Raw genomic sequence first — 22,709 nt, forward strand, 5'->3', positions numbered from 1 at the left:
ACACGCCAGGAGCAGTTGATATTGGGGGTTAACTACAGTGCTCAAGAACAGAACAGCGGATTTCTTCCACTTTGCCGGCTCTGGTATTTGAACCAGCAACCATTAGTTTACTGGCTCAACGTTCTTAACCACTCGGCTACCTACTGCAGAGTTGGGTTCAATTCCATTTGAATTCCAGTCAATTCAGAAAGTAAACCAAATTCCAATTCCACATTTCCCCAATTGAAAAGCATTGAAGAGAATTGTAATTGTAATTTCAGTGCACTTCCGGAATTGACTGGAATTTCAATGGAATTGACGCCAACCCTGCTGCATCAACAAAGTCTTTCGCTCTGTCTACCGCAAATATTACGGTTTCAACCACGCCCTACAATAACATTGACTAAGCTCTTAATCACCACTATGGTACAGCCTGATATCTGAGTTATGACTACTTTGATTGTGCTAGCTGGAACCCCAGCTAAGAGATGGTTTTGATGATAATAGGGGGTTGCCTATATATTATCAACACACCCGTCTCCTTTGAAGCACTTCAGAAGGAGTCTTCATCAAAGGCAAACCTCGGGGCTGATTTTTAACTGGGTGTCACTGTGATAGAACACCAAGGGTGCACCCCAAATGGCACCCTAACAGGGTCAAAAGTTGCGCACTATAGAGGGAATACTGGTTAACAATAGTGTCCTGAATAGGTTGTCATTTGGGACGTAGCCCATAGGATGGTTTGCGAGACCATATGTGTTCTGTCTGGATCAGTGCCCCGTGGTGTTTGTACTAGCAGCGGGAGCTCCTTGTCTCTAATTGTGAGCAGTGTGTGTGTGCGTGTGTGCGTGTGCGTGTGTGTGTGTGTGTGTGTGTGTGTGTGTGTGTGTGTGTGTGTGTGTGTGTGTGTGTGTGTGTGTGTGTGTGTGTGTGTGTGTGTGTGTGTGTGTGTGTGTGTGTGTGTGATTGACAGAGCTTTGTGGATGCAGCTGGACAGAGGGCTTCACTTTGTTTACCGTCGAGGGATGGGGAGAGTAGGGATGGGGAGAGTAGAGAGGGGGAGAGAAAGGATGAGTGAAAGTGAAGGGAGAGGGGGAGTGAGAGTGAAGATAGAGGGGGAGTGAGAGTGAAGATAGCGGGGGAGTGAGAGTGAAGATAGCGGGGGAGTGAGAGTGAAGATAGAGGGGGAGCGAGAGTGAAGATAGAGGGGGAGCGAGAGTGAAGATAGAGGGGGAGCGAGAGAAGAAGTGAGAGTGAAGATGGAGGGGGAGTGAGAGTGAAGGGAGAGGGGAAGTGAGAGTGAAGGGAGAGGGGTTGCCTTGAGTTGACAGTATGGATAGAAGAAAGGTTTTGTGTCGTTAGAATAATTTTTGGAAGTGTGCATTCATGATAGTGCTTTTATAGTGTTGGGATGTGTGGTTAGAGATAGGTTTTGTGTGTATGTACTTCGAGGGACTGCATATGTGTGTTTTACAGCCTGTGTGTATACATGCACATGAGCCACGCATGCCCATGTATGTACATTTCTCCACAGAGCACAGGACTCCCTGCATCCCTGGCCTTCCAGGGCCTCCTCTCATTGGTCCCTTGCCAGCTGGCCGTTCACTGTACTCTAAAGATGGACAACCGTGATCTTAATCTGGAGCTGGGCCAGTCCTGCAGTCCAGCAGCACAGCTCTCTGGCTCCCTGACACACTCCTTCCCTGGGCTCCGGACCAGGGGCCTCCCCCTGAAGTCCAGCATAGAGGTTTGGGCCCCTGAGGGCCCCGGACAGACTGGGGCCCTGTTGATTAAAGCTGGCTCGTGTCATATCAGAGCTACAGGAGACATGGGGTCTAATGGACGGACACAGTGGGCTACGGAGTCAGATTGCCCGTTACTACAGGTAGGCTATCCTCTTTTTTTCAACTATTGAAATGAAACACGTTATACAGAGATGATTCTCATTGCAGGCCTACGACTTCAACAGTGAAACCCGAGAGACTGAAAAACAGCTTCCATCTCAAGGCCGTCAGACTGCTTAACGGCAGTCACTAACTCAGAGAGGCTGAGGATGCTGCCTACATAGGGGCTATCGCTGGCCACTTTAATAAATGGATCTCTAGTCACTTTAAACAATGCCACTTTAATAAGGTTAACATATCTTACATTACTCAAAGCATATGTATACACTGTACCTTATACCATCTATTGCACCTTGCTTATATATATATATTTATATGTACATATTCTTATTCCATCCCTTTAGATTTGTGTGTATTAGGTAGTTGTTGGGGAATTGTTAGATTACTTGTTGGTTATTACTGCACAGATGGAACTAGAAGCACAAGCAATTCGCTACACGCGCACTAGCATCTGCCAACCATATGTATGTGACCAATAAGATTAGATTTGATTTAATGTGGAAAGTTTGTAGTCTTCATATCCAACTTACTGTATGTAGCCTTATCTAGTTAGCCCGGTCCCAGATCTGTATGTGCTGCACAGCCAACACCTACAAACAGATCTGGGACGGCAAGTAAGTCACTCTCTTACTGAATATCTATGCCTGAAGAGAGCCATGCAGTTAAATCACTAAATCACACTCCTATCCACCCTTTATTTCCCCAGGGTCTTGACCTCCCCTCCCAGGTCCACCTGAATGGCTCTGTGGGAACAGATGACCACAACATCTGGGTGGCCATTTTGGATGCCAGTGTGGAGGGGCAACAGAGGGGTTCCCTGAGGCTGAACGCAGGGGCCAGGTCTGGGCTGAGGCTAGAGGGACACCTCATTCACAACCTCACGGCCCTTGAGGGGATACCGGGCCAGAGTAGGATAGTGGTGACCGGTAGTGGTAGGGCAGACTCACAGGGCTACGATACAGAGGTGGAGCTACAGCTGGGGGAATGTGCTGTGAGAGGCTCAGCGACAGTGATGACAAGGGACAACCTGAAGGGGGCAGTGGTGTACCACAACAACTGCACTGCACTACAGGTACCTGCACATTTTGATGAAAGTATTCTATTCCACGACCAACACCTTTGACACTGTCTCGCACTGGGTACTGATTTCCCCTGAGCACAGAATTAGGATCAGCTTCCCGTCCCTATGTCGAAACCTGAACTATTTGGGTGAAAAGTTTCGAAACTGAACTTAGATCGGCTCTTAGGTGCAACTTAATCATACACTGCTATGTTAATAACTACTAACTCTTCATCCAGTTTCAACCAATGTTTGATTTGCCGGTCTATAATGTTATATACCAAATATTTTATAGGAATGGGGTAGTCCAGTTAAGATGAACGTTTCTTGGTCCTTGGTCATCACCCAGACACTCCTAGACACCCATGTCTCCATGGCGATGGATGAAAAGAAACTACAGGCTTTGATGGCGCTGAAAACAACAAAGGTAGGCTACTGTTCTTTCCATACATTTCATAATTACAAACATTTCAGTGTTCCCGAACGGCCTCTTCCGAACAATGCATGTTCATTGACTGATAAACATAGAGATGAATGAATACATTTCAAGTACTGTGTCTACCTCTGTTTGTGTCTGCCAGGGTTGGCAGGAAGCATCAGCCCATCTCAACCACTCTGTGCCCCTGCTAGAAAGGGTGGGTCTCCCCGCCAATTCTGCCATGACGACCCGCTCTGAGAGCCATGGCAACGGCTCTTACCACTGGCTCCTCCACTGCATCGTGGGAGGCCAACAGGTAACCTGATTAACAGCAGCTGTTTAGAGAGGAAACCACAGCATTAAATATAACACTTATTTAGGGCCCTGTGCTTTGCGCAATCATGTGACATATCAATATTTTATCCTGCATTTGAAGCCTTATCCAAAAATGCGAATTTCACAAAAAAAAATATAGCAATTGTCTGAGGATGGTACTGGACCAAAAGGGAACAGTTAGATGAAAAAAGCTTGAAATAAAGGTTCAAATCCAGGCATGGCACATCACTGCGCAAAACGCAGGGCCCTAAGTATGATATTGTATCTCTACGGAGAAAACTGCCCTGTTGTATACTAGGGGGTGAGCGGGGTGCATCCCAATAGTCTAAAGTCGCTTCCTTTCCTAGACTCCTCTCCTTCATCTGCACTGGTCTGTAAACACACTGCATCTTCTTCTTTTTTTATACCACAGCGTACATCAGGGAAATAATGCAAAATAAGCCATGTTACACTATTGAGATGTACCCGAAGATGTGTCCTTCTTTGCAGTCATCATGATTGTAATAGTGAATGCAATATCGTGATTATCCACCATATTCATTTTAGCCAATTTCACGTGTCTTTGGTATGTGTATATGTCCGTCTTTATGGTAAACACTTTTATTTTTAGTTCATTGAGGACATGACCGTAGAGAGGAGTCAAGGGATGGTGAGGGTGAAGAGCATTGTCAATCACACTATGGAACTTCTGAAGAACTGGGGACTGCCAGAGAACAACAGAATCCAGGTTAGAGATGTCAGACTGCTGATCCAAGCCAAACCAACCTGAGTCGAGCTGTACTGGGTTGATCATAGTTGCTGGAACCAGGCTGGAAAGGACGATGTGAAAAAAATATATATCCAAGCCAGCACAGTACGGTTCAGGTCGGCATAATAATGTGAAAAAGCGGGTTTAAAGATGTAGATTCCTTGTATCTTATTAGATAAATATTCAGTATGATGCCTTTGCTGTGCCTCCAGCTAGAGCTTGGTTCTGGGCAGGTGAGGAACCTGACCATTCAGTCCCAATTTGGAGCTCAGCTAGCAGGACTGGGGCTTCAGCTGAAGGACAGTCCGTTGGCTACTGAAATGAGAGGCAACCTGTGGCACAGTTGGCTTTGGCTTCAAGAGAGAGGCTTTCCACAGACGATGGAGGTAAAGAGCTATGCCCAGTCTGAATATCTTTGGCGATATCTTCAGTGAATTGAGTGTGTTTGGCTGTGTGGGTGTTCCTGCAGTACATTTCAATTATCTTCTACTTCACTGATGAGGGGCGAGTTTCCCGAAAACAAACAATGAACTTCATGCTTAATGATTTTCGGGAAACTTGGCCCTGAAAACAAGTGCAGACGAAGGAAAGAAGACAAGGATCCTTGGTCTGATGATCCGTCCTTGGTGTTAATCCAACCCGCTTTCTCTTGCTGCCCACCCCACCGTCTTTCCTCCCCTTCCCTCTGCCCTTTTCCTCTCCTCCTCCTCCTCCTCCTCCCTCTCTCCCAGGCCCTATGCTCCACACACAGGGTGCTGTCTCAGCTGAGGTCCAGGGCTCACCTCTCCGTGGATGGTCACAGGCTGCTGGGCTCTGGCCTGAACATCAGTTTAGCCGATGGACATCTAGCCATGCTGCTCTCTCTGACCCCTCCCTCATCACCGCGTACAGACTTGCCATATAGCCTGGACACCGCCCTGACCGCCCAATTCACAGGTTAGCACACTAACCCAGCTAACGTCACGGAATGACAGAAAGTGGCTCTATTTGTAACGTGCGCTCTCGGTCAAACGTGTCCTGTGTATAACGTTCTGTCTTAACCAATCTGCGACATGTCTGGAATCTCCTTGAAGTTCAGTATGCACACAGTTATGCCTTTTCTCCACTAGCCTACTTCTCCTTAGTGCCCTAATTCATTCCCCTCCATAGGGCCCATGAGGAGTGTGTCAGTGGACCTGCACTGTAAGGGGAGACGGGTGCGTGTTGTTGGGGATGTGAGGGGCTGGAGAACCTATGGAGGGTCCAGGGAGGCCAGAGCCACAATACAACACAGCTTACAGGGTCAGACCAGCCCTATTCTACAGGTAGGCTGGCTGCCACACACACACACACACACACACACAAAATGCTTCCCTAACAGACGTACTGGTAAGGTAGACTGACACGTGTGTGTGTGTGTGTGTGTGTGTGTGTGTGTGTGTGTGTGTGTGTGTGTGTGTGTGTGTGTGTGTGTGTGTGTGTGTGTGTGTGTGTGTGTGTGTGTGTGTGTGTGTGTGTGTGTGTGTGTGTGTGTGTGTGTGTGTGTGTGTGTGTGTGTGTGTGTGTGTGTGTGTGAGTGTGTATATAGGTGGAGGCCTGGGGAAGACTGACTGACTCTCAGCTCAGGTGCTCTGTAGCTGTGAACCCTGAGCTCAGTTCCTCTGTGGCCCTCATCATTCAGGGCCATCATCTACCAGACAGGTATGATGACACACACACACACACGGACACACAAACACAAAGCAACATGCGCTTGGTTGATGTTTGTGCTCGTGTCTAGTAAGGAGCTGATGGTGAAGGTGGTCCAGAATATCCCACAATTGCTGCTCTACTTGCCCACTCAACTCAACGCCAGATCTCAGGTGTGTGGTACTGTGTGTGTGTGTGTTCTTTAATTCTCACACCTGCTGCTGCCATTTTCACCGCCGTCATGCTAGCTAGAGAGAGATTGCGTTCAGACAGTCCTGTGGTGCAACTCCAGCTAAAATTGAAACATTTCTGTCAGGCATAAAGCTCAGAAATAAGGGTTTGATCAAAGAGGAAACTGTAAAAGAGTTGGTTGTTTCGGAGTCTCGACACCCCGCTGCACATTGCAGATGGTTGACATTTGTTTGCAAGGATGAGACCTCTTCATCAGAGACCATGTCATGTGGATTTCACCAGCGGCCGCTTTAATGATTTAAATAGAGTTGAGGGGTCCTCGGCAGAAATCCTTTACTCAAGGAAGACACTTGTCCATTGAGATATCCTGCTGGCGCCACAGGAAATGGAATGGTAAGATTTTGCCATTTTTATCAACGTCTGATAAATTACTAAAATGTCAGTGTAAAATTCTTAATAGTATTTGGCAATAATCCTCATTGAGTGTTGTTGATGGTAGGATGCTGTTGTAGACCTAATCTTCTTCTTTTGTTTTTTAGATGAAAAGCACGTGTGTTGGATGCTACACTTGAAGTCCCAGAAATGACTGTTTGCCTATGATCTGACCCCCTTGTACGATCAGAGCAATTTGTATAGAGGTCCAGTTCAAATGCTTATCCTAAGCAATCCAACCCATTTGTTTAGCAGTTGCTCAAATGACACCTGTTGGCAGGCTATTGTTACTTGATGTGTTGTCTTTCTATACCTGTGTGAGTGCCTACTCTGAATGGATGGCCCTTTGACCCCAGCCCAGGCATCAGCAGGGAGATGGATGCTCTTACAACAGAGCAAGACCGGAATGATTCCACATACTGGTTGTACTAGTCAGTCTACTTTATTCATTAAGACATGGTGTCATAATTATATTTGGAGGGGGGAAAACGGTGATTTGATGTATACAAACACAGAAATAAGGGTTTTGACATAATCTATATGCAGTAGAACAACGTTAAAAACATACAGTATTCACATGTATTTCTTTGCTCTTTCAAGCCTGCTTTGGCAAATGTCTGCCGGAGAGCCACAGCTACACCAGACTGGACAAGTGTCGCAGACATCTTGTTAGTACCCACATTAGGGTGAAGCTAGCATAGCTAGGGGAGGACCGCTTGTAGTCAAAACCCCCTGTGAGCAGCGCGATTTTATGTTGAATACACCGATGCATCAGGCTGTAAAATCAGTAATGGGAAACTGCGTATATGGAGTGCGGAAGTTGGCGTGGCGAAAATAGTGGCAGGATCAACACAAGTGTGTGTACAAAAAGCGAATCAGCTAATTGGGCAGGTTTGTTGCCACTGAAGACCGTTTTGCGTGACTGACTGGGCTGCATGACAAGTCGATAAACCGGTGTGAATGACTCGTGCCGACCTGAGCTCCTTCCCACTGGGCAGGTGTATCACGGTGTCGCTGGCGGTACCATTATCTAACATGGCAACCAGAGCACTGCTGTTCTATGGAGGTGCCTGCCGACCTGAGGTGTTTTCCACGAGAGCCCTGGTGTTGCTTAGGGCTTCTTCCTACAGGGCAGCTTTATCACAGTGTCGCCGTTGGTAAATAAAATGTATTCCCCCCACCCATTATTTTATTTCAAGTAGAATTGCAGCCTACACAGGAAATAAATAACATAGATAACCATCTAGATGTCACCTTGATACAGTCTACTCAATGGGGAGGGCATGAACAGACACAACACCGAGAGAGTGTCCTTCGCTCCCGCTTGCCAATGACTGATGTTCCGCAACGGGGTGGAAATGAGCTACCTAGTGTATCCAATATCAGGGTGACAGTCACAGTAAGCACAAGCATCATTACTTTTAATAAAACATAAATAATAGTCTGTTTAGTTTTGTGAAAATGTACAATTATTTGTAACAGTGAAATACGACTGATTCATCCTCTGGCTTGAAAACAGAAGTGCAAACTAACTCTCGTGGTACGGTAGTTGCGTAGCAAAAAAACAAACCACTCAATCAAAACTGTCCAACCAATAACGGAGCGCTGATGTTAAGACCCATCGCTGTTGATCAACCCACTTCTTTCGACACGCCCACTTCGAGACACACTCCAAGTATGCACTTATCCATACTTGTCATTTCATTAAGTAGGCTCAACTGTTGACTTATTTATACTCGTGTGTGTGTCCTAGTGTTATTTAGTGATAATTTATAGGGTGGGGCATTAATTTATTTTAGAGGGGGCATGAAGTACATGAGGGGGGGGGGGGTCATTTTTCATTTTTCAAACACCTGAAACAGCTTTTTGACGCAATCTAGACTCATAATCATTGTGCCTAATCTGTCTATTATCTGCATAGGTTATCTAAGCATACCTCTTGACCTGTTAAATTGTCATTTTAAATAACGATGCACATTGATTCTTTAAGAATTTTTATGCCTTAGGCATTTAGTACAACTGCCACAATGGTATATAGTATCATAACCCAAGAATTAAAGCCATTTTTGTATTTTCTAAAGTCTAGTAACTAGTAGATAGTTAGATAAACTACTCTAAGATCAGACTCATTAGCTGAGATTGCACCAATTAGATGCCAGTAGAAATCACACCTACCATATTTGGCGGTCCATTGAAGCTGGCCGGTTCTGCTCACACATTTTGCTGCTGCTTGTTGCTACTGCTAGTATGCGTTTGCTTCTTTAGCTCCCACTACCAACCCAGACTCCACCTGTTAGGTTCTGTTTTCCTGCTGGGGGATTGGTATAGCTTACCGTACTCACTGCTTGTAGGTCATTTTATATATTGACGCTTTGCTTGGGCAATGAGCTACCCCGAAGGAGCAGAGCCTATATTGCCAAGACTTGCATGGTTCATTCTTTACTAAATGGTTCAACATATTTCTACGTGGTGTCTCCTGTCTGAACTTGGCTTGGTAGTTGGTTATGAGGTTGAAATATTGGGAACCTATAAAGGCGGCGAACTAAAGCCAAAGTTCATAAAATTGCTAAGTGGCTAGTATTACAGAGACACAACAAAACATTTTCATTGTATTTATTCATCATCAAGGAATCAATAGGCTACATAGCTCGATCAAAATACTGTACCTCCTGCGAGTCCTGCATAGCTTGATCAAAATACTGTACCTCCTGCGAGTCCTGCATAGCTCGATCAAAATACTGTACCTCCTGCGAGTCCTGCTCATCACCAGCAGATACAATTGAATCAAGTGCTGTGTGTGTGTCACTCGATACTTACTCTCTGATATTGTCTGCACGCACTACAGTATCTAGCGTCCTGCTTAGCAAACACTATATATACAAAGGTATGTGGACACCACTTCAAATGAGTGGATTCGGCTATTTCAGGCACACCCGTTGCTGACATAAAATCGACCACTCTGCCATGCAATCGCCATAGACAAACATTAACAGTAGAATGGCATTACTGAAGAGCTTAGTGACTTTCAACGTGGCAGCCTCATAGGATGCCACCTTTCCAACAAGTCAGTTGATTCATATTTCTGCCCTGCTAGAGCTGCCCATGTCAACTGTAAGTGCTGTTATTGTGAAGTGGAAACGTCCAGGAGCAACAATGGCTCAGCCGCAAAGTGGTAGGCCACACAAGCTCACAGAACAGGTCCGCTGAGTGCTGTAGCGGGTAAAAATCATCTGTCTTCAGTTGCAACACTCACTACCGAGATCCAAACTGCCTCTGGAAACAATTACAGCACAAGAAATGTTCGTCGGGAGCTTCATGAAATGGGTTTCCATGGCCAAGCAGCCACACACAAGCCTAAGATCACTATGCGCAATGCCAAGCGCTCTCCGCCATTTGAGCAGTGGAAACGCATTCTCTTGAGTAAGGAATCTCGCTTCACCATCTGGCAGTCTGACAGACAAATCTGGGTCTGTTTTTCATGGTTTGGGCTAGGCCCCTTCCAGTGAAGGGAAATCTTAACGCTACAGCATACAATGACAATCGAGACGATTCTGTGCTTTCAACTTTGTAGCAACAGTTTGGGGAAGGCCCTTTCCTGTTTCAGTATAAAAATGCCTCTGTGCATAAAGTGAAGTCCATACAGAAATGGTTTGTCGAGATCAGTGTGGAAGAACTTGACTGGCCTGCACAGAGCCCTGACCTCAACCCCATCGAACACCTTTGGTATGAATTGGAATGCCGACTGTGACCAAAGCCTAATCGCAAATCAGTACCTGACCTCACTAATGCTCTTGTGGCTGAATGGAAGCAAGTCCCCACAACAATGTTCCAGCATCTAGTGGAAAGCCTTCCCAGAAGAGAGGCTGTTATAGCAGCAAAGGGGGGACCAACTCCATATTAATGCCCATGATTTTGGAATGAGATGTACGACAAGCAGGTGTCCACATACTCTTGGTAATGTCGTGTATCTTTGCTCCTCAGTGCACTTTGGAAGGAACCACTTACTAGGGGGAATAGGGGGGTTAGGGTAAGGGTTTAGGGTAGAAAAGTCCCAAGGAATCTGGACAGCACTGTCCTTAAACACTTGGGATGCTGCAAATGTTTAGTAACGATATTATACAGCACACGCTGGCTCGTGGGTGGGTTGGTCTGGGTGGAGGGGTGTGTGTGTGTGTGTGTGTGTGGCAACACACTGCCTTTGTTGCGCAGCACGTTGGCTGTTCCTGCTGGGACTTGTAGCATAGCGTGTCGCGTGCGGCATGGAAGGCCCGCGGGGCCTTGTGTTTGACAACTGTGGCTTAGTCTCACAGAGTTCCCCTGTTTCTGTGTTCAGTTGAATCAGTCAGGCTCCAGTGTCAGGGGGATGGTGGAGCTGCAGTCGGGCAAGAGGAAGCTGTGGGCTCTGGGGGAGCTGGCTGTGACTGAGGGCGGCTACCGTCAAGCCCTGGAGCTTAACCAAACCTACCCACAGGTAGGCAATCATTCACTGTACTAGCGGTCTCCTAGTTACGAGTTCACTCACTACACACATTGGCCACTAAACACATTGGCCAAGTCCAAAATCAAACCTATTCGGTGTTTATAGGTGTGAGCTTTTTAAAAAAAAAAGTTGGTTGGAAGACTTGGTTCCTTCAGATATCTAGTTCCTTCAGATCCGCAAACAATGTAATTAAATGAAATATTTCAAAATGATAAAGTTATGCATACCGAATAAGCGTTCCTACCGTGCCACCATCACAGCTGTCGTACTAATACGTTGCAATGTACGCATTACCAGGGTCGAGGTCAGTTTTTATTTCAATTCAGTCAATTTAGGAGGTTAAACTGAAGTTCAAATTGACCTCCGTGTAATTGGAACCTCAGACGAAATTGGAATCGGAATTTCAGTTTAATTCCTCAATTGATACGTTTTTGACCATGCGATTGGTTGTGTTGTTAGCTGAAGCCCCTGCCCAGGAACATTGCAGCGAGGATGTCGTACGAGGCAAGGAACTGGAGCCACCAGCTGCAGCATTGGGCCATGTGGGGCAGTCAGGAGTTCAACATGGCCGGCCTCTACTCTGCCCCTCCAGGACTGCAGCAGGGAGACCGCACACTCAAAGGTACTACACACTATGGGCCAGTTTCCCAGACATGTATAACCAGCTTATAATGCCTTATAACCATGTTATAACAATACTTGACTAAATACCAGCCATTTTGAGTCTGTTGGAATATACATATAAATAATAACATCATGCCTCATTATAAGACAACATCTAGCCTCCTATATACTTATAAGAACTTAGAAAACATTATACCTGCGCTCTTTACCTTACGTGACGTGTTTCCTTGTCCTCAGTTCAGATTGCGTCTGTGCGTCACGGGTGCAGTCTGGATGTGGCGTTAGAGCGTTCCCTCCACGGTAGACTGGACAGTGTTGTGCTGGGCTGGAACAGACACGGAAGACAGGAGGAGGTGAGACTGGTTGCACGACCGAGCCATGAGCTGAGAGTCAACCTTGTATTGGGGATCGTTGGAATGAATCGATGTGTGAATGAATGAATAAATGACTGGACGAATGAGTGAGTGAATGAGTGAATACTGTTTGATCCCCAGTAGGGGGTTTTTGAGCTGCAGGAGAACCCTCCGACTGGGACTCTTGAAATAACAGGGCATTTTTGGAAAGCTTTGGGAATTCTGCAACCTTAATCCCCGGAGAGGATGCCCGAAGGAGCCAATCACATCCTAAATTCCTGTGTAGGATGATTGTACTACTTTTGTTTTTGTCTTTCTGGAATGTGCTACTGTGGACCTGATGGCGTCTGTGTGTGTTCAGGTTCGAGCTCTCTCCTTGTGGAGGGGTCGGGGGGAGAGTAGTGAGACAACATTGGAGCTGAGACAGCCATTCACCCTAACACTCTCCCAACTCTACCTCCACACGATCTCACGTGCCTCGGCCACGGAGCAAAGAAGCAACCATCAGGTACCGGCAAGATACACACGTGCACACACCACACACACGCATCGATTTAATTGATTTATGACGCGCGCGCGTGTGTGTGTCTCTCTCTTTCTCTCTCTCTCTCTGCGAGCTCAGACCCATGTCTCCTGGGACAGTGGCTCTCCTGTGAATGTTTCCCTCAGCCTCAGCCAGCAGTGGCTGGGCAGCTTCAGCAGGGGGCAGGCCTGTGCCCGCTTCTCTCCCGCGCAGGTACAACCATAGACATACGATATCATGTCCTATTTAAGTCCGTGGGTACAAATTACCACTCTAGTACCCATCTATTGTTGACAGTTCCCGCGGGTTAATAAAGGTGAAAGGCGAAAGGTGAAAGAGGGATGCATTTCCCAAAACGCTAAGATTGGTAGGCAGTGGACGAACAACAAAGAGGATCTTAATGCTACACCCAAGATGTGTCTCCTTTTTCCACCCCTTCATCTGGAGCTCACCTGGAGTGTGTGCGCGTGTGTGACTTACAGGAAGTGGTCCCTTCCCTGGTGGCTGTTGAGGGATGTGTCTCAATGGCCAAGGAAGGGAACTCCTACTCCCAGAATGCTGAGCTGAAGTGGGGCGACAAGAGCCTCAGGCAAAGCATGAACTACCAGGTACTGAATTCAGGTCATTATTGTATTCTGGATCACATGGTTATTTGGGACGCAAATCATCGATGCCTCATGTTCCATTGGAAGGGTTAACGGTGTCGTCTATAGCGTGTGTGTTGTGTGTTTCCGCCAGTGGAGTGCCACAGGACTACACACCCTCCAGCTGGAGGCTGGAGCAGAGAACGTGTCTCCCGCCCCCTGTCCCTCACACACCCTGCTGGCCCAGTTCCACACCAACCTCAGAGACAGGATGGAGCACCACATACAGGTGGGCCTCTGTCCCCCGCACTTGGTGAGTAGGTCATCGTGTTAGGTCATCGTCGACCTAACTTCATTATTATACTGTTATACAGAGACAGAGTAGGCACTTAGTACAACCAGTCAGCTTTGTGTGTGTGTGTGTGTGTGTCTATCTATATGTCAGTCTCTTGGCTGGTCTGGGTACCACAGAGTGAACATAGGGACAGAGCTGCTGTACACCAAGACCCGTCTCTCTCTGGCGGGACAGCCACACTGCAGCCTCACCCTGGCTCTCACCAACTCCTCTACCGCACACAGCACCAACATATCACTGGTAACTGAGGTGAGCACTGCCGTCATTGCAATATATGTACATTATGGGCATTGTATGTTTATTATATGGTAATATGCATGACTGTACTATAGCCAGGGCATGGGGCAAGGTCATGTGTTCATACCATTGGAGGTTATAGCCATCTGTGTCTGCACCGTGTCTGTGTGTGTGTGTGTGTCTGTCTGTCTATCCGCCTGTCTGTGCTGTAGTCTAAGGTGGGTAACTGGAGTGTGAAGGTAGGGGGCAGTGCCCTCTCCTCCCTGCTGGGTCCTGGGCTGCAGATCCAGGTCAGACTCGACCGCAGTGAGCAGGTGTGGCTGAGGGGGGCGCTAGAGGGATGCTGTCTACATGCCACAGTTGGATATGGAAACGGTATATACAGTAGGCTTGAAGATTGAGGACAAAATAAGTTGTGGCTGGTAATATAGGGCTTTGCCCGTTGCATAGCTTTCATCTCAATAGATCATGTCATGATCTAAGATTTTACTTGACTTTGGTGTTCATAATTGTGTCTTTGGTGTGTGTGTGTGTGTGTGTGTGTGTGTGTGTGTGTGTGTGTGTGTGTGTGTGTGTGTGTGTGTGTGTGTGTGTGTGTGTGTGTGTGTGTGTGTGTGTGTGTGTGTGTGTGTGTGTGTGTGTGTGTGTGTGTGTGTGCAGGTATAGGACCAGATCAGGACCTCACAGTGGCACTGTGTCTGGAGGGCCGACGGAAGTTAGGCCTAACCCTTGAAGTACTGAGACGAGAGGACGGGACTCTGCTTGAGTCACTCACGTCCGTCTCCGTGGGCACAGCCAATCAGAGCCTGTGGTTACGGGCCAGGGGATGTGCAGAGAGCCTATTGGCAGTGGAGGTAAGAGATTTACACCCAATAGAAAGCGACCGTTGATCTGTCTCATGAAAACACGAGACATCCCGTCAGACTTCCTGAAACCAGTTTCTTGATTATCCCACTATTTCAATGCCGTCTTCAGGCTCAAGTCCACCATTTGGGCTCTCAGATGAGAAGGAAGATATTGGAGAGAGTGCAGACGTTACAGCAACTCCTGACAGAATTCGGGCAGCAGGTTTGCTTTGGAAATTCATTTACTTCCTTGGTATATGACTTACTTGAATACTTAAATACACAGTCCCTTACTTGAATGCCCTAATGGTATTATTAAGTAGCTCAGGAAAAGAGCATCTGTCAAAATCCAATGTTAATACTCCACAAATGTCTTAACAGCTTTCTGACTATTATGCCCTGTAATCCTCCTGCTACTAGTCTAAGGACATTGAATTGCTTCAGGAGCTGAGCGGCGCAGCCTTACGTTTTACCCAGAGAACAGAGGCCCTGCTGGGGCAGAGAGAGGGAGGAGCGTGGGGCTCTTGGAGGGCCAGCCGACTACGCCACGCTCTGACTCACAGTCTGCCACGCCTCCTCCTCCTACTACAGCACGCCTCTCAGCTTGGACAGCATGAGCTCAGGAGTGAGTGACCTTTGACCTATTGTTAGGAGTCTAACCCTGTCATAAACATATCTTTACCTAACCACGAGGGTTTATGCTATCAGTCTGGTAATGTCACTCACTTGTTTATGAAGTTTATGGAGGTTCAGTGTCTCGTGAGTGAGTGAGTGTTTGTGTCTGTGTGTGTGCATATGTGTGTACAGTACATACCTACACCTTCTAACTTTGCCACCTCCATTATCTCCATTCCCAGGACCACTGTCCACTATAGCCGGGGCGTACCATGACGTGACAGGCCAGAAGGTAGACTCTGTATGGAGGGAGTCTGTGTCCATGTGGACTGACAGACTGGTGGAGCTCCTACCCCCCCTACTGGAGAACCCTCATCTTAGACCAGTAGCCCAGTTCACCCTCACTACCCTCAGCACTATCCTTGATGTGGTGAGTTTATGGTGGAGAGAGACACCATACTAGATAAGGGGAATAATATATTGGTATGGCAGCCATTTTGGAGAAAATTGTGTGGTTGTAGGAGTAACGAAGGAGTGTATTTCTGGCAATTTACGCTTGCATATTTGTACCAGGTGAGCCATCAGACTGGCCACTGGGCAGAGTTGAGGTTGGCAGTAGCCTTGGCGGGGGTCAGAAGACGATTGGCCTCTGTGTACAAACTCTCCGCAAGGTATGAACTCTACCCGAGCTTCTATTTCTGTTTGTTTAACCATATTATTTTTGTATTCAATTAAAGAATACCCTTAAACATTTCCATAACCATGTGTATGTGACAAATAAAATTTGATTTGATTTGACTGGGTTTATCATGTACTTGAGCTACACGGAACATGACTGTTGTATGTTTCTGTTGAGACAGGCAGAAGACACAGAAAGTATCTCTTTCATTCTATTCTACTCCCCTAGTGACTGCTCTGTGTCCGTAACTATACCCCTGCCCCTGGCGCGGGCCCCTTGGTCCAGGATGGAGAAGTTCGGGGTGGTAGAGGTCCTTCTGGAGGAGTGGCTCCTCAGGCCCTTGCAGGCCCTCACCTCCCTCAGGCCCACCGCCGAGCTCTACCGCCTGAAACGGAAGATCACGGACAGCCCCTTCTGCCGTGAGCTATGCCGCCATTTTGAATAGGGATTGGAGCCGTGGGCTCTTTCTCAATGTGTGTTCCCATGCATTCTCTCGCCTCATCTTCTTGCCAACCTTGGACCTTGTCCTCCAATAGCGTTGAGAAGGAGGTGAGGAGACAGGACGCGAGGGATTGAGGAAAGATTCGTTGAGAATTTGTGTATTAATTGGGCCGCTGTTTTAATACCTCTAAAGTGCATCATAGGTCTCATCCATCCTTTGTGATATTGGCTGATCCCTCTCTCCGTCCCTCCCTCCTTCCACCAGATGAAGCTCTGTTGGTGGCCAACCAGTTTGTGGTGTCGTTCGACGGCCACCTATATGAGCTGCCAGGCCCGTGTCCAGTCATCCTAGCCCACGATATCACTCAGGATGACTCCTTCACTGTGCTGCTAGGTTCAGACTCCAGCTCACAGCACACTCTGTTGGTGCGGATGAATAACAGCACTGTTGCCATCCACCACAATGGAGAGGTACAGGACTTTAAAATAAACTGTTTTTACACTGTTCTCTATACAGTATTTCAAATAATGACATTTTTGAAAGTATGATTTGATAAAACATGTATTATTTTTCTATTATTGTAGGTGAAATTCAATTGTCATGTCACACAGACATCCTACAGTGATAATGGACTGGTCATCAGGAAAGAGGGGAATGTTGTCGAGGTGTCCAATCAGAATGGAGTGCGGGTGTCATGTGACCTATCGCTCGACCTGTGCAGCCTGACTCTGGATGGCTGGCTACATGGTATGAACGTGATTCAAATTCGAAAGACGACATTTGCGCACCATTAACCTTTTGTTACGCACGCCTCTAGGAAGAGGGAACGCAACACCCTGCTACAACTCAATTCCCTGTGGAGTGAAAGAGGTATGGGACTGTAGGTGCGAGTAAGGATGACAGAAGGCAGAAAATTGACCGTTTGCTAGGAATTTATTCCGTCACACGGTAATGTTGGGGAAAAGGGGCTGAACCGAACCAACGCAAAGAAAGTAAATGTCATAGCCCCCTCTCCTACTTTACCTGTCTACCCACTACTTACCTAACCTACCCTCTCCTACTTTACCTGCCTACCCACTACTTACCTAACCTACCCTCTCCTACTTTACCTGCCTACCCACTACTTACCTAACCTACCCTCTCCTACTTTACCTGCCTACCCACTACTTACCTAACCTACCCTCTCCTACTTTACCTGCCTACCCACTACTTACCTAACCTACCCTCTCCTACTTTACCTGACCTACCCTCTCCTACCTTACCTAACCTACCCTCTCCTACTTTACCTGCCTACCCACTACTTACCTAACCTACCCTCTCCTACTTTACCTGCCTACCCACTACTTACCTAACCTACCCTCTCCTACTTTACCTGCCTACCCACTACTTACCTAACCTACCCTCTCCTACCTTACCTGCCTACCCACTACTTACCTAACCTACCCTCTCCTACCTTACCTGCCTACCCACTACTTACCTAACCTACCCTCTCCTACTTTATCTGCCTACCCACTACTTACCTAACCTACCCTCTCCTACCTTACCTGCCTACCCACTACTTACCTAACTAGCACCACCTGGTGCACTAACCAAAATACAGGGTTTGGTCCGCCCAGGTCTTACCTAGTGTGCATGGACAGTGTATATACTACGGGTATATGTATGCCCGTGGGCCTCTTGCCTAAGCACTCCCTAGGTGCCTTCCCCTTCCTCCCTAGGAACAAACTAAACAGAATATTACAAACTTTTTCTCAACAAAAACCGAGAAAAACTAACTCAGGACATTAAAGAAGCTCTGAGCAACAAACTAACGCAGAACTTAACAATCAGCTCTCTCAGCAACAACTAACACAGGGTCAGCTCTCCAATCATCAATGGGGGCCGACCAATCAGCTGCTTGGGGAGAATTTCAGGAAGCCATTTCCTGAAACACACACAAATACACAAACTACAACACAGAAACTGGGGAACATAACACCTTTTGATAACAATAATGACTGTTTTGGTTTACTGAGAATCCCATGGTAGTAGTATTTAGTTCAAGCAGAAGTAATTAGTGACTCCTTCACTGTCTCCATGTCGTTCATTGTCTTTGATTGTCTATGCAGGTGTGTCCACTGGTGTCCTAGGGACCAATGACAATGAAGCAGGAAATGACTTCCCTCTTCCTGATGGCTCACAGGCTGACAACATGGCTGACTTTATGCACAGCTGGCAGGTTGGACAAGACACATTTGACACATTATGGCTTTACAGTAATAGCAGCCTACATAAATAATACAATGTATGAATGTGCTTTTCATTTTCATTCCCATGTGTTTGTGCTGACAGGTCAGTCCTGAGTGTGGCAGTGTACCACAGATAGCAGAGCCCTGTTCTAAGACGACTGCCGATACTCTGAGTTGTGACTTTCTCTTCTCTGCCCGTGACTCTCCACTGGGCTCCTGCTTCAGAGTGGTGAGGACAGCTTTACACAAACACTTTAATCAGACAGGGTCCGGGCGAAGGTGGGCACTGCTGCCCTGTAGATGTGGACCTGGTCGTAAAGGCTGTTCAAGTCCAGGGTGGAGTGGTGGGCCAGGTATTTGGTTTTGAGGCACAGTCACGGGAAATACTTGTTTACCCACTGTTTGGTAGCAGAGTGGAAGTCTTTTCGTGGTAGCAAGGTGTATATAACCACTTGTGCGTTGGGGAAAGTAGAATCAGCTTTTTTAATCACTCCCTTCAGTGCTGCTGCCACCCTTTCCTGCTGTGCTCTCAGGTTGTTTGTGCCTGTGTGTATTATTATGTGGCTGGGTGACCCTAGTTGGTCCTCAGACAGAAGGTCTAGGGTGCGCTGGGTGACCCTAGTTGGTCCTCAGACAGAAGGTCTAGGGCTCGCTGGGTGACCCTAGTAGGTCCTCAGACAGAAGGTCTAGGGCTCGCTGGGTGACCCTAGTAGGTCCTCAGACAGAAGGTCTAGGGCTCGCTGGGTGACCCTAGTAGGTCCTCAGACAGAAGGTCTAGGGCTCGCTGGGTGACCCTAGTAGGTCCTCAGACAGAAGGTCTAGGGTGCGCTGGGTGAACCTAGTTGGTCCTCAGACAGAAGGTCTAGGGTGCGCTGGGTGACCCTAGTTGGTCCTCAGACAGAAGGTCTAGGGTGCGCTGGGTGAACCTAGTTGGTCCTCAGACAGAAGGTCTAGGGTGCGCTGGGTGACCCTAGTTGGTCCTCAGACAGAAGGTCTAGGGTGCACTGGGTGACCCTAGTTGGTCCTCAGACAGAAGGTCTAGGGTGCACTGGGTGACCCTAGTTGGTCCTCAGACAGAAGGTCTAGGGTGCGCTGGGTGACCCTAGTAGGTCCTCAGACAGAAGGTCTAGGGCTCGCTGGGTGACCCTAGTAGGTCCTCAGACAGAAGGTCTAGGGTGCGCTGGGTGACCCTAGTTGGTCCTCAGACAGAAGGTCTAGGGTGCGCTGGGTGACCCTAGTTGGTCCTCAGACAGAAGGTCTAGGGTGCGCTGGGTGACCCTAGTTGGTCCTCAGACAGAAGGTCTAGGGTGCGCTGGGTGAGCCTAGTTGGTCCTCAGACAGAAGGTCTAGGGTGCGCTGGGTGAGCCTAGTTGGTCCTCAGACAGAAGGTCTAGGGTGCGCTGGGTGACCCTAGTTGGTCCTCAGACAGAAGGTCTAGGGTGCGCTGGGTGAACCTAGTTGGTCCTCAGACAGAAGGTCTAGGGTGCACTGGGTGAACCTAGTTGGTCCTCAGACAGAAGGTCTAGGGTGCACTGGGTGAGCCTAGTTGGTCCTCAGACAGAAGGTCTAGGGTGCGCTGGGTGACCCTAGTTGGTCCTCAGACAGAAGGTCTAGGGTGCGCTGGGTGAACCTAGTTGGTCCTCAGACAGAAGGTCTAGGGTGCACTGGGTGAACCTAGTAGGTCCTCAGACAGAAGGTCTAGGGTGCACTGGGTGAACCTAGTTGGTCCTCAGACAGAAGGTCTAGGGTGCACTGGGTGAACCTAGTTGGTCCTCAGACAGAAGGTCTAGGGTGCGCTGGGTGACCCTAGTTGGTCCTCAGACAGAAGGTCTAGGGTGCGCTGGGTGACCCTAGTTGGTCCTCAGACAGAAGGTCTAGGGTGCGCTGGGTGAGCCTAGTTGGTCCTCAGACAGAAGGTCTAGGGTGCGCTGGGTGAGCCTAGTTGGTCCTCAGACAGAAGGTCTAGGGTGCGCTGGGTGACCCTAGTTGGTCCTCAGACAGAAGGTCTAGGGTGCGCTGGGTGAACCTAGTTGGTCCTCAGACAGAAGGTCTAGGGTGCACTGGGTGAACCTAGTTGGTCCTCAGACAGAAGGTCTAGGGTGCACTGGGTGAGCCTAGTTGGTCCTCAGACAGAAGGTCTAGGGTGCGCTGGGTGACCCTAGTTGGTCCTCAGACAGAAGGTCTAGGGTGCGCTGGGTGAACCTAGTTGGTCCTCAGACAGAAGGTCTAGGGTGCACTGGGTGAACCTAGTAGGTCCTCAGACAGAAGGTCTAGGGTGCACTGGGTGAACCTAGTAGGTCCTCAGACAGAAGGTCTAGGGTGCACTGGGTGAACCTAGTTGGTCCTCAGACAGAAGGTCTAGGGTGCGCTGGGTGACCCTAGTTGGTCCTCAGACAGAAGGTCTAGGGTGCGCTGGGTGACCTAGTTGGTCCTCAGACAGAAGGTCTAGGGTGCGCTGGGTGAGCCTAGTTGGTCCTCAGACAGAAGGTCTAGGGTGCGCTGGGTGAGCCTAGTTGGTCCTCAGACAGAAGGTCTAGGGTGCGCTGGGTGAACCTAGTTGGTCCTCAGACAGAAGGTCTAGGGTGCGCTGGGTGAACCTAGTTGGTCCTCAGACAGAAGGTCTAGGGTGCACTGGGTGAACCTAGTTGGTCCTCAGACAGAAGGTCTAGGGTGCACTGGGTGAGCCTAGTTGGTCCTCAGACAGAAGGTCTAGGGTGCGCTGGGTGACCCTAGTTGGTCCTCAGACAGAAGGTCTAGGGTGCGCTGGGTGAACCTAGTTGGTCCTCAGACAGAAGGTCTAGGGTGCACTGGGTGAACCTAGTAGGTCCTCAGACAGAAGGTCTAGGGTGCACTGGGTGAACCTAGTTGGTCCTCAGACAGAAGGTCTAGGGTGCACTGGGTGAACCTAGTTGGTCCTCAGACAGAAGGTCTAGGGTGCGCTGGGTGACCCTAGTTGGTCCTCAGACAGAAGGTCTAGGGTGCACTGGGTGAACCTAGTAGGTCCTCAGACAGAAGGTCTAGGGCGCGCTGGGTGAACCTAGTTGGTCCTCAGACAGAAGGTCTAGGGTGCGCTGGGTGAACCTAGTTGGTCCTCAGACAGAAGGTCTAGGGTGCGCTGGGTGACCCTAGTTGGTCCTCAGACAGAAGGTCTAGGGTGCACTGGGTGAACCTAGTAGGTCCTCAGACAGAAGGTCTAGGGTGCACTGGGTGAACCTAGTAGGTCCTCAGACAGAAGGTCTAGGGTGCACTGGGTGAACCTAGTTGGTCCTCAGACAGAAGGTCTAGGGTGCGCTGGGTGACCCTAGTTGGTCCTCAGACAGAAGGTCTAGGGTGCACTGGGTGAACCTAGTAGGTCCTCAGACAGAAGGTCTAGGGCGCGCTGGGTGAACCTAGTTGGTCCTCAGACAGAAGGTCTAGAGCGCGCTGGGTGAACCTAGTTGGTCCTCAGACAGAAGGTCTAGGGTGCGCTGGGTGACCCTAGTTGGTCCTCAGACAGAAGGTCTAGGGTGCACTGGGTGAACCTAGTAGGTCCTCAGACAGAAGGTCTAGGGTGCACTGGGTGAATCTAGAAGGTCCTCAGACAGAAGGTCTAGGGTGCACTGGGTGAACCTAGTTGGTCCTCAGACAGAAGGTCTAGGGTGCGCTGGGTGACCCTAGTTGGTCCTCAGACAGAAGGTCTAGGGTGCACTGGGTGAACCTAGTAGGTCCTCAGACAGAAGGTCTAGGGCGCGCTGGGTGAACCTAGTTGGTCCTCAGACAGAAGGTCTAGAGCGCGCTGGGTGAACCTAGTTGGTCCTCAGACAGAAGGTCTAGGGTGCACTGGGTGAACCTAGTTGGTCCTCAGACAGAAGGTCTAGGGCGCGCTGGGTGAACCTAGTTGGTCCTCAGACAGAAGGTCTAGGGTGCACTGGGCAAACCTAGTTGGTCCTCAGACAGAAGGTCTAGGGTGCACTGGGTGTTTGGACACCAGAGTTTAGACACGGTTTATTTTCTTGTATATATTTCCT

The 22,709-nt window shown here is 48.5% G+C and overlaps 1 protein-coding gene across 3 annotated transcripts in view; it reads left to right on the plus strand.

Moving 5' to 3' along the window:
* The window catches only part of LOC124010189, a 70,301-nt gene that overhangs the window by 43,967 nt on the left and 3,625 nt on the right, over positions 1-22,709 (plus strand). For all 3 annotated transcript variants that reach the window (XM_046322589.1, XM_046322591.1, XM_046322590.1), the window contains exons 44-72: positions 1,514-1,864; positions 2,590-2,955; positions 3,239-3,370; positions 3,525-3,677; positions 4,308-4,424; positions 4,658-4,831; positions 5,177-5,381; positions 5,595-5,749; positions 6,013-6,125; positions 6,205-6,286; positions 11,071-11,208; positions 11,677-11,839; positions 12,079-12,194; positions 12,556-12,702; positions 12,817-12,930; positions 13,200-13,325; positions 13,456-13,614; positions 13,747-13,905; positions 14,106-14,268; positions 14,554-14,747; positions 14,869-14,961; positions 15,159-15,363; positions 15,596-15,783; positions 15,927-16,024; positions 16,261-16,451; positions 16,739-16,944; positions 17,059-17,221; positions 18,583-18,692; positions 18,806-18,931. In XM_046322589.1, coding sequence (XP_046178545.1) covers positions 1,514-1,864; positions 2,590-2,955; positions 3,239-3,370; positions 3,525-3,677; positions 4,308-4,424; positions 4,658-4,831; positions 5,177-5,381; positions 5,595-5,749; positions 6,013-6,125; positions 6,205-6,286; positions 11,071-11,208; positions 11,677-11,839; positions 12,079-12,194; positions 12,556-12,702; positions 12,817-12,930; positions 13,200-13,325; positions 13,456-13,614; positions 13,747-13,905; positions 14,106-14,268; positions 14,554-14,747; positions 14,869-14,961; positions 15,159-15,363; positions 15,596-15,783; positions 15,927-16,024; positions 16,261-16,451; positions 16,739-16,944; positions 17,059-17,221; positions 18,583-18,692; positions 18,806-18,931 — 4,707 coding nt within the window. The remainder of the gene's footprint in view (positions 1-1,513; positions 1,865-2,589; positions 2,956-3,238; positions 3,371-3,524; positions 3,678-4,307; positions 4,425-4,657; positions 4,832-5,176; positions 5,382-5,594; positions 5,750-6,012; positions 6,126-6,204; positions 6,287-11,070; positions 11,209-11,676; positions 11,840-12,078; positions 12,195-12,555; positions 12,703-12,816; positions 12,931-13,199; positions 13,326-13,455; positions 13,615-13,746; positions 13,906-14,105; positions 14,269-14,553; positions 14,748-14,868; positions 14,962-15,158; positions 15,364-15,595; positions 15,784-15,926; positions 16,025-16,260; positions 16,452-16,738; positions 16,945-17,058; positions 17,222-18,582; positions 18,693-18,805; positions 18,932-22,709) is intronic.

Source organism: Oncorhynchus gorbuscha, linkage group LG22, assembly GCF_021184085.1.
Source record: "Oncorhynchus gorbuscha isolate QuinsamMale2020 ecotype Even-year linkage group LG22, OgorEven_v1.0, whole genome shotgun sequence".
Taxonomy (NCBI): Eukaryota; Metazoa; Chordata; class Actinopteri; order Salmoniformes; family Salmonidae; genus Oncorhynchus; species Oncorhynchus gorbuscha.